This window comes from Sinocyclocheilus anshuiensis, unplaced genomic scaffold (genome assembly GCF_001515605.1).
Source record: "Sinocyclocheilus anshuiensis isolate Anshui unplaced genomic scaffold, SAMN03320099.WGS_v1.1 scaffold100, whole genome shotgun sequence".
NCBI classification, from domain to species: Eukaryota; Metazoa; Chordata; class Actinopteri; order Cypriniformes; family Cyprinidae; genus Sinocyclocheilus; species Sinocyclocheilus anshuiensis.
In genome coordinates, this window is record NW_015555725.1 from 1119943 (window position 1) to 1131165 (window position 11223).

General features: G+C 36.4%; 2 protein-coding genes across 5 annotated transcripts in view; one reads left to right on the plus strand and one right to left on the minus strand.

Moving 5' to 3' along the window:
- Positions 1-4503: 4503 nt before the first annotated feature.
- On the minus strand, positions 4504-8298 carry LOC107672637 (cob(I)yrinic acid a,c-diamide adenosyltransferase, mitochondrial-like). Its single transcript, XM_016465924.1, has 9 exons — positions 8104-8298; positions 7904-7968; positions 7700-7793; positions 7538-7595; positions 5766-5838; positions 5565-5662; positions 5158-5222; positions 4998-5057; positions 4504-4868 (listed from the first exon to the last, which is right to left on the minus strand). The coding sequence occupies exons 1-9, from the start codon at positions 8223-8225 to the stop codon at positions 4784-4786; spliced, it is 720 nt and encodes a 239-aa protein (XP_016321410.1). The 5' UTR covers positions 8226-8298; the 3' UTR covers positions 4504-4783.
- Positions 8299-8436: 138 nt separating this feature from the next.
- Positions 8437-11223, plus strand: part of LOC107672634 (mevalonate kinase-like) — a 9510-nt gene continuing 6723 nt past the window's right edge. For 2 of the 4 annotated variants that reach the window (XM_016465920.1, XM_016465923.1), the window contains exons 1-7: positions 8437-8774; positions 9178-9325; positions 9515-9656; positions 9777-9932; positions 10665-10768; positions 10868-10913; positions 11074-11164. In XM_016465920.1, coding sequence (XP_016321406.1) covers positions 8697-8774; positions 9178-9325; positions 9515-9656; positions 9777-9932; positions 10665-10768; positions 10868-10913; positions 11074-11164 — 765 coding nt within the window. In that variant the 5' untranslated portion in view covers positions 8437-8696. The remainder of the gene's footprint in view (positions 8775-9177; positions 9326-9514; positions 9657-9776; positions 9933-10664; positions 10769-10867; positions 10914-11073; positions 11165-11223) is intronic. The other 2 variants (XM_016465922.1, XM_016465921.1) reach the window with 2 other exon arrangements.

The following is an 11223-nucleotide window of genomic DNA, read 5'->3' on the forward strand; positions in this document are numbered from 1 at the left end:
TTAGCAAATGGCTGCAATATAACAAAGAGTGAAAAATTTAAGGGGGTCTGAATACTTTCCGTACCCACTGTATATTATATATATTTTTGTACTGTCAATGGTACCATCACTGTTTGGCTACAGGATTGTGTGAGACTGTGGTGGGTGGTCATCGATCCCTCTAGGGGGGTCCGGGGGCATGCTCCCCCGTAAGAAAATTTAGTACATTTTAAAGTTAAATTCATAAATCTGGTGCACTTTGAGAGTTCAAAATTAAGAGCTCCAACACAGGTTCAGTCACAGTGTGTAAACTTAAAGACAAAAGCTGGTGAATCTACTTGTTCTTGAAATTTAAAGGGGACTCGCTTTTTAGTTGTGATATAGCCAAACAAATTAGAATAAAATAATAATAATAATTGTATATTATTATTCCTATGATAGTAATAGCCATATATTGTAAAAAAAAAATAAAACAATTGCAATGTGAAATAAATGAAAATGATTTTTTTTTCAGGTAGCCTATATTATTTTACCTTACTCTACAGTAGGGAAATTGCAATACTTTTGTCTTAATTTCTACACTTGCAAGCAGGGCCTAAAAGTAACTTTCACATCTGTCAGTGGCTGGTGACTTGAGAAAATTTACCAGCCATAAATATTTTTCCTTGCCATGAAACTGTTTTTGCAAAAAACTGGCAGTTGCTACTACTACAACAACTAAACATATTTAATAAAACAATTTAAAAAGCCATTTGAAATTAGAACCAACCACTGCATTTTAATCACGATACAAACAAAGATACAAAGACAAAACCAGCATGAAACAAAAACAGACAGCCTGAATGAGAAGGCAAATTCACTCTCTGACAGCAGGTGGCGCTTATGGATCAGCAGTGATAAGATCAGTTCCCTTCAGAAATACATTCATATAAACCCCCACCCCAATATTTATATTTTTCTTCCGAACAGTGCGCTTGCTGTACCTGTACAGTATTTTCTCTGTGCACGTCTGTTAATAGGCCATGCTTGCAAGAGATAAACCCTTGAGCTTTTATTTTGACGGAAACTTCAGTTGAGCTTTTATTTTGGCGGAAAACTCCAGCTTCTGTGAAAACAGGTTTACAAACATTACTAACTGAATGAAATACTGTAAACATTTGCACAGTATTTTCTCTGTGCACGTCTGTTAATAGGCCATGCTTGCAAGAGATAAACCCTTGAGCTTATATTTTGACGGAAATTTCAGTTGAGCTTTTATTTTGGCGGAAAACTCCAGCTTCTGTGACAACAGGTTTACAAACATTACTAATTTAATTAAATACTGTAAACATTTGCCCATTAAAATGTTGAAAATTATGCAAATTATGCATAACTGGTGGTGGCCGTTGCGTTCCCAAACGCGCTAAACTCACAGCACATTCAATAACGGAGTTCACTGCAGTCACTGTGATCTGAGTCGCTCTGAGACGCGGAAAACACCGGATCACGAGCTGATCGCGTGCGTAAAGTGTGAGCTTCACTTTGAAACAAGCAGCGCAAACAGACTTGATAAGTCATATTACGCTTTCGGTTTTAATTCGTTTGACGGATACTTGCCAAAGCAATAGCGTGAAACACAACGTCAAATAACCTTTATGTTATATGAGAAGTATGAATATAGCCAATATCTTCGGGTTATTATGAAACTGTGGCGAGCAGCCACAGTCTAGTTAATGAATGGGAAACACTGCAACATTCTTCAAAATATCTCATTTCGTGCTCGACAGAAGAAAGAAACTTATACAGGTTTGAAACAACTTGAGGGTATGTAAATGACAGAATTTTCATTTTGTGTGAACTATCGCTGTAAAGTTAATGTGACAATCACGTACAATGGTAAATGTGTTTATATAACATCGCTAAGCTCTTTTGCGTTATTGTAACTTACTGTGCCTTTCAGACAGTTTTCCCTCAGTCTGTGTGTGTGTGTAGAGCACTGCCAGAGGCTGAAGTCACGCTCACCCATGGTGCACTGCTGGATGTGAGGGGCTGATATTTGAGCTGCTTTTAAAACTGAAGAACCATGAGCTCCCACCAAGCCCTTCTCCAACCAGGTGGTTCAAAGCCCTGTGGAGGTTAGTACGACTGAATTAAAAAAAAAAATTTTTTATTACATGTTTAAAATTAAAAGGATGTTGGTGTTAGTTATATTCATTTGCTTTTAGTTTATGGTTTATTATATATTTTTTACCCATTAAAAAGAAATCCTCAAAACTTCATGTTTATTATATAAAGTGCAGTTATGAGTATAAAATACACCAATTCCTATAAACACTTTTACATGCTCTGAATTTCTTGGAACTTTATTTCACAATCTCTTTTAAACGTAGCACAAAGAGTTCCACAGCTGAAATAAAACATTTATTTGAAATAGAACTTTTTTTGTAAATGTAAAAGCCTTTACTTCTGTGACCTTTCTCACACAGCCTCGCTTTGAAACTGATATCAGAACTGATAATAGTCAACTTGACATTGAGGTACTAAATTAAGCCAACTTGACTTAAAGGGGTCATATGATGCGATTTAAATTTTTACTTTCTCTTTGGAGTGTTACAAGCTCTTGGTGCATAAAGAAGATCTGTAAAGTTGCAAAGACTAAAGTCTCAAATCCAAAGAGATATTCTTTATAAAAGAGTCAGCCACACTTACCTAAAACGGCTCGTTCTAACACGCCCCCACATATCTATGTCGCTCTGTGGGAAGATTTGCATAACTCCGCCCAAATGTTCACGCAAAGAAAGAAGGCGTAACTTTTATTCTCGCTGTAGTATTGTTATTGCCGCCGCCATATTTTATATATTTAAAGCGACTTTTTTGGGCAGTGTAGAGTAGGGCACACACACAGCACACCTCGCTTTTTTAGAACGATGAGCTTTGTAAAAATCGACGCGTTTCAGAAAGGCGGGGAATAGAGGAGAAACAATAATGTACAGTATGTGGAAAATAATGTGTTTTTTGAACCTTAAACAGCATAAACATTTCATTACACCAAATAATGTTCTTTTTAGCAGCATCATATGACCCCTTTAACCTGAAATGGGTGAAGCCCCTAATGTATAGAACACAACTGGGTATGAACAGAGAAAACACTGAAATAACAACAGTGAAATATAGCCTAATAAAACCTAGCTTAGAATTTGTAGTCTTATGTTTTTGCTTGGATTACTCTATTTACAAAGCAGACGCTTGCCAGAGAAACTTGTTCATTCCCTTAGACAAAGCCTCACATTGTGTTTTCTCTCAGCTAGCCAAAAGTAGCTTATGACAAAGACCATAACCGGTGTTCTCTGTCACAAGATTAGCAAGCTGTTAGTATTTGCCTTTATAAATGTGCCAAGCAGTCAAATGACGAAGATTGTAAAACCTGGTGATGCTTTTTTATGTCATCCATTTCACTCTCCTCAAGCAACAACAGATGTAACAAGGTGATATTGACTCTTGAAAAATACAGTCAGCACAAAAGTGCACATAAAAAAAATGTACAAAAAAGATACAAAGCTTTCACTGGGGCTGTACGCTTAGGTACAAAAGCTAAAAGGGACATCTTACCACCTTATTTACCCCTAAATGGTACATATTTGTACCTTAAAGGTACATATAAATACATTAAAAGTACATATTAGTACCAAAAGTATATTAGTACCTTTGAAAGAGTGACAGTTTTGTACCTATCTGGATACCTAACCCTTAACTGAACCTTAAATTCTAATTGTTGGTTGTTTCAAGGTCAACAAGGATATTTATCCAGATTTGTTCGCCTTATGGTAAAATAGTAAAAAAAAATTCTGTGTTTTACAGTGAATTTAATAGCACAAACACTATGTGCTGAAAAGTATAATCATCATTCAGGATTTCATTGCCAGGGTTGCTGCACTACTACAGTGAGGACACAATTCAAATGCCTTTTTACCCTCCATGTGGGAAAGTCTCTTTAATATAAAAACAATTTTAAACCCATGTATAAACTTTCATATTGAAACATGGAATGTTCATTGATTCTGTACTGTATGCAGCTGTCTGCATGCTTCTGAACAACTATACAGAAAGTAGTGATAACACTACACTATCTCACACTCTTCTTGGTGTAAACTGCACATTAATGTTTCATACATTTATTAATTTAACATAAGTTTATCCAGTGATTTACAGATGAGAATAACAGTCATTCATTCAAGAGAGAAAACAACACTAAAGCTACCCATATATTTTTTAAAGAAATAACATTTTAATTTTATAATTTAAATTTATTCAGCAAGGATGCATTAAACTGACAGTGACAGTAAAGATATTTGCAATGTTACAAAAGATTAACATTTCAAATAAATGCTGTTGTTTTCTTAACTTTCTGTTCACCAAAATGTATCCACAAAAATATGAAACAGCACATGTATTTATGTATTTATATTGTAAAATCAACAATTTTCAGAATACAGATGGTAATATTACACAATAATCTGACCACAGTAGTTGCTTTATGTAATAAATATGAAAAAAAAAAAACCCCGAAATCCTAAAAATCCTCTTTTTTGTTTTTACTTCACATAACGATAAAATATGGGATCATGAATATAATACAAAGTTTCAAGTCTCAATTAGAATATGACTGTTCCCTAAATGTTTATTGTTCCCTACAGTCTTCTGAAAACAAAAATGTACAGTGTACTCTGGGACAAATTGCCTGACCAGTGTTTTTGTATTTAGACATATGAAATGGATTTGGAAGCAAGAGTAACATGGTTCAAATTCTAGACGATATACTGATATACTATTCAGGTCTTTTGTAGATTGTTTCTCCCTTGCCCTCTTTCATTGCAGCATATCTAGCCACCGTGAACAAGTAGTCACTCAATCTGTAATCAGTGTTCATTGATAAAACTTATATCAATGAATGAAATAAAATTCTCAAAAAAATACTCATTGAACAAAATTCATAGATTCAAAATTATAATTAGTGACTAATAGTTAGAATAGGTTCTTACCTGTTCAGATATTTGGCAACTTCAGGATCTGTCTCACCCGAACGAACAGCAGGGGCAACACTGTAATAGATAATGTAAGACCTATGACCTTTGATACAGCTGTAAGGTAACACAAGTAGAACTGATAAACTTTACTGAATATTGTGGATGTCAGACTGACCAGCGTTCAGCCCGTCGACACACTGCTCTGGCCACATGTAAAGCTGCGCTGCTTTTCCCTCCTGACTGCAAATTGAGTGTGAGATTAAATGGCTTTCCTTCAGTAAAAACTTAAATTGCAGTATTGTAACAACCTAAATCAAATACAATTCTCTATGTACATAATATCAGTATTTCAGGTACTCTGAGGAGATTATGTAACCATATATATTTCTGGAACATACATACTAGGGCTGCACGATTAATCGCATGCGATATTTAACGCGAATCTTATCAGTAAAGCCGGTTCTGTAATCAGCGGTAAATCTCCATTTTTTGCGCAACTCGTCAGCTGATTACAGACCGGCTTTACTGATAAGATGCGCGTTAAATATCGCATGCGATTAATCGTGCAGCCCTAATACATACAGGAAGTATGAAGTTGGTGAGTGGAGGCAGCTCCTCTGTGAACAAATCAATCCACCTCTCCAGCTCAATCACAGCCTGAGAGCTGAACATAGTCTTCTCTTTTTGAAACGAGAACATCATCACATGGTTTATGTTTTACTGCTTATCTTTATGATTAAATATTTGAATGCATTTAGATATTAAAAATGTCCTTCTGCTTACTGATGTGACTGTCTCTAGCTGATGACTGGGGAGTGGCAATATTTGACCCTACATCCTGTAGTACACACTGGATCTGTACAGAACAGAGAAGTATATAAGCACAAAATGTAAACCAAGTGCTATTTACGCGAAACCATTTCAAATCTGAGGTCAAATGACTTCATACATCCACTAAAATCAACTTGATACCAGCTGGTTAAAAATAATTGCAAAATTACTCAAAATTACAATTTACTCACCCTCAGCCTACATCTCAAAATGTAGATAAGATTGTTTCTTCATCAGAACAGATTTGGAAGAATTTTGCATTACATCACTTGCCCACAAATGGATTCACTGCAGTGAATGGGTGCCGTCAGAATAAGAGTTCAAACAGCTGATATTTTTATATGAAGATATTTTTTAATGAAATCCAAGAGATTTCTGACCCTGCATAGACAGCAATTAGGGATGTAACGATTCACTCAACTCACGATTCGATTCTATTCACGGTTTTGATTTCACGATTCGATTCACGTTTTTTTTTTTTAACACATTGAGATTTAAGACAAATTATAAATTAAATGTGTCATTTTATTATTGCTTGGACAAAATACTGTTCTTTTTTTGTGAAATTGAAATATAACACTATAATAATATACTAATATAGCACTTGTAAATTATTGCTCTTTTGTTGGTTTTGATTGCTTCTATTGTCCTCATTTGTAAGTCGCTTTGGACAAAAGCGTTTGCTAAATAACAAAATTTAAATATAATGTAAATGTAAATGACAAAACTAAATTGAAATTTTAAAACAAGCCCCAAATCAAATAAGTAACACAAAAGAAATCTCTTCGTATAAACAAACTAAGGCTTTGTCTGTGCTCTTTCCATTTAAAATTAGAGGCAACCACTGCATTTTAATCTTGATCCAAACAAAGATGCTGCATACATGCAACATGAGCAGTTTTTAATCTAAATTACATTGTATAATTTCGAAATTTGAAGCAAAAACAGAATGGTTTGACTTCAGTTTTGTGAAACTATGCATAAAAAATATCTGCACGAAACAGAAGCAGCAGACGAGTTGAATGAGATGCAGATTCACTCTCTGCCAGCAGGTGGCGCTTAAAGCGTTTCCTTGGTTTCCGCTGTAAACAAAGCGGCGCTGGATTTATGAACTTTAATATGCATTATACAGAGGCAAGAGGAAAAGAAAAAATACCATCGAAAGACAGTAAGTTCCCCTCAGACATACGTTCATATAAACTCCTAACCCTAATTGAATCGCGATTTGTTTAGCATCTCAACCGATTTGAATCGTCACATACTTAAAGCTATTTTCAACTGGCTCGCGGTTAATCGTTACATCCCTAACAGCAATGCAACTGAAATGTTTTATGGCCCAGAAAGGCAGTAAGGACATTTTTAAAATAGTCCATGTGACATCATCGTTGCGGTACTCTCGTGAACGCGCATCGTTAGTCGTTAGTTTTGTTTTCTTTGTGCACAAAAAGTATTCTCGTAGCTTCATAAAATTAAGGTTGAACCACTGATGTCACATGGACTATTTTAACGATGTCCATACTGCCTTTCTGGGCCTTGAACGTGGTAGTTCCGTTGCCGTCTATGCAGGGTCAGAAAGCTCTCGGATGTCATCAAAAATATCTTAATTTGTGTTCCGAAGATGAACGAAGGTCTTACGGGTTTGGAACGACATGAGGGTGAGTAATTAATGACAGAATTTTCATTTTGGGGTTTGTTTCTCATTAAAATGAGAGAGAGAGACAAACCTTCTCCAGCTGATCTGTGAATGAATGGCCACTGTCAATGCAAAATTCTCTGGCTAACCTGAAAGAGAGAACCAGAGACATTTTGTTGTTGGAAATGAACTACATTCAGCGTTTTCGAGCCATTTGTCCCACACATTATGCTACATTAACTCTATCCATTACCCAATTGCTGATGATAATTCATCTGTTGTTCCCAAAGCGTCAAATATATGATCCTCCTTTGGTCTCCTCTCACCTGTGAAGGTACTGGAAAAACCTAGAGGCGAGACATTGAAAACAATACAATGTTTACACAAACCTGACACTTTCACTTTGACATGCAACACGTTAGTCAATAATCATGTTTGTTGTATAGAATTAAATAACCTTTATCTCCAGTTTTCGTGTATATCTTGGCAATTCTTCTATTTTCTTCAGATGTGCTGGTATACCTTAGAAAAGTGAGAGCACGTTAGTAACAAGCATTTATCTCAAATTAAATGTCACGCCACACTGATACAGTTTAGTTCATTGGCTACGTTAGCCTGAACACATGGGATATGGGATTCATTCACCATTCTTTTTACCTTCTTTCATGCCCACACGCAGGCTGCATCTGCTTTATGCTTACATATGTCCCTAAACGAAAGACACGGTGAAGACCCGTGTACTTGGTCACGAAAAACGACATCGTAAATGTTAAAAACATTTCCAAACGCGCTTCTGAGTTTACTACTGACCGTTTTGACTGCTTATGCTGCCCGTAGACGGGCGTTCTATCACGCAACCGATGACGTGAGGTGGTGCGAAATGCGATTGGTGTTTTGAGAGTCGGTGACGATGAGAGCTTCATCCTGATAGGCCGGTTGAGAGTCAGCGATGTGAGAGGTTAATCCTGATTGGTCCAGGCTACAGCGACAGTTCACGTGTGTGGCAATGGAAAAGCCGCGACGATGCGTTTGACGCTTGGCATCAGGATTTCTGGATTATTGAGCAGAACTGTTATTTTTAAACTGCTACAAGAGCAGTGCGCTGAATTTAGATCGGTGGTTGAACACAAATATGAGATTTTAGCAAGGCTTTATTGCTTTTGTCAGCATACACTGATACATTTCCCGAAAATATCTTATGAGCTGAGTTGAGTTACAACTTCAGAAGTTCAGAGACTCTAATATTCAAGATGCAAACAAGAGAGTTCTTCGTTTCAGCACCAGGGAAAGTGATTCTCCACGGTGAGCATTCAGTCGTGCATGGAAAGGTGGGTGTTTAGTCATCAGAGACCCAAACACAAAGATTTCCTTTTCCCTTTTGGTCCATTAGAATGGTTTAGAAAGTCATTGGTTTAGAAAAATCATATTAGTGAATCATATTTTGATCAGGATTTTGCAAAAACCTGATGTACACATGTGTACAAGTTTTATGGTCATGAAAATCATTTCATATATATTATATGTGATTTACCTTGTGGGAATAAGGTGGACATTTATTTTTTCATTTTTAATATTTATACAGTATATCGTTTTAATTAGTTTGTCAGAACTGTTGCTGTGTTACAGTTCAATTCTGCTGCTATTTGCTGTTTTTACCAATATTTATTTAATAGCTGTTGTTATTAATTGCTTAAAATCAAGTGTTCTGAAGTCCCTCCTGTTCTTAAACAGGTTGCTTTGGCTGTGAGTTTGAACCTGCGCACATACCTGAGGCTGCAGTCCACATCATCCGGTGAAGTGTGCATCAACCTCCCCAATATTGACACTTTTCTGTCCTGGGAAATAACTGCACTGCAGCCTCTTCTGGCTGGGTGTAAAGGTGAGTGGAGATGGATATTTGTTTTGTAATAAAAAGATAGTTCACCCAAAAATGAAAAATCTGTCAGTGTTTGCTCCTGTATATTCTGTCTCTCATTATTTTTTGGACTGTTCATTGAAGTTGTATTAACGCAGTTGTCGGAAAGCAATCATCTCTGGCCCATGTTTCTTTGACTGTTCGTTGTTTCAGCAGAGCAGGATGACCTGAAGGAACTTGATGCAGATCTTTTGAAGAGGCTGCGTGAATTCACAGGCATTTCAGATGATTCCACAGACACAAGAAGCATGGCAGTGTTGGCCTTCCTCTATATGTACCTGACTGTATTTGCAGAGTAAGAACACCATTAAACTCTCTGTATCATTTTGAAAAACTGCATATATTTGAAGCTGCATATGAACATTGTTGTAATATGCACTTTTGACTTTTGCTGCTGCGGGTTTTTTTTTTTCAGGTCTCTGGCCAGTATAACAGTGTCTGTGTGGTCAGAGTTGCCTACAGGAGCTGGTTTAGGCTCCAGTGCCGCCTATAATGTTTGTCTGTCTGCTGCTCTGCTGTCTGCCAGGGGAACCATATCGTCTCCTCTTACACCACAACAGGAGTCAGCCAGGTAAGACGTTATTGCAATGAAATATGGGGATTTTGTTTAGATAAGGTTCATAAGGATTGTTTCATTTACTTTTAACTCTTTAAAAGTGACTTACAGTCAATTATTCTAGGGAGTGTCCTTTTGAAACCACCTGCAGCCTTTTGGTTATCAGCCCAGATTGTTAGCAAAAAGGTGACGCCACTCTTGAAATGGCAACACCCTTCTGATTCAGATGATAGATTAAGTAACCAAGGATCTGAGATAAAGACCAAGGACCAGAGATTAAGTCCTTGTTCTTCATCTGTCCTCTCAAAAATCCCTCCAAGATTTGAAAATGTGTGGCTCAAAATACACTTTCCAGGGGAAATAATGATAAAAAGGGGTAAAATTTAGCTGCAGTGATCACCCCTATCATTTTTTTCCTATATTATTTTTCAATAAAAGTTAAGAAGAAAAAACAACAACTCCAAACTTGGAGGATTATTTTATTTGAACAAAAATACAGTGAAAACACAAATATTTTGGAATATTATTACTGTTTAAAATAACTGTTTTCTATCTTTTTATGTAATTTATTCCTGTGATGGCAAGATTCTCTGATGAATAGGTTTTTTAATATTTTAATATATTATAATATTATAAATGTCTTTTTAATGCATCAATTTAATGCATCCTTGCTCTCTTTATATAATACATATAAACAGGTATATATATATATATATATTCAAAATCATTCTTCTGTTTGTGTTGCAGGTGGAGTAAAGAGGAGATGGAGCTGATTAACAGGTGGGCGTTCATGGGCGAGAAGATCATCCACGGTAACCCTTCAGGGGTGGATAACGCTGTGGGCACATGGGGTAAGACTCTTAGTCTGTGACTGCCATCTTATACATCTATGGTGCTGCTTTGTTTGATGCCTTTTTTTGTGCTTCATCACCTTATTCTTTTTATAACAGGTGGCTTTTTAAGATACCATGCTGGGAATATAACTCCACTAAGCTGGTAATATTTTACTCTGCAAAGATTATTTTCACAATGTATTTTTTCATTATTATAAAGTTACTGTTCCAATTAAGCAGAAAAGTATATAAAAAGTTATATCAGTGAAATTACTGAACCAGCAGAATTTTGAAGTGTGTTATTGGGTTCATTTTCTCCCTAGGGTCCCTATTCTGAGAATCCTTCTCACTAACACCAAAGTACCACGTAGCACCAAAGTGCTTGTTTCTGGAGTGAAGGACAAAATTAACAAGGTAGTAAATGGCTCCCCTCAACCCCCCCCCCCTCCATGTTTTTTTTTCTGTCCCCTCCA

Coding starts and splice junctions, on each gene's coding strand:
- LOC107672637 (XM_016465924.1), bottom strand. CDS start 8,225: ATGTTTTTAACATTTACGATGTCGTTTTTCGTGACCAAGTACACGGGT. Junction 5,663..5,765: donor AGCTAGAGACAGTCACATCA/GTAAGCAGAAGG, acceptor CGTTTCAAAAAG/AGAAGACTATGTTCAGCTCT. Junction 5,223..5,564: donor TCACCAACTTCATACTTCCT/GTATGTATTAGG, acceptor CTCAATTTGCAG/TCAGGAGGGAAAAGCAGCGC.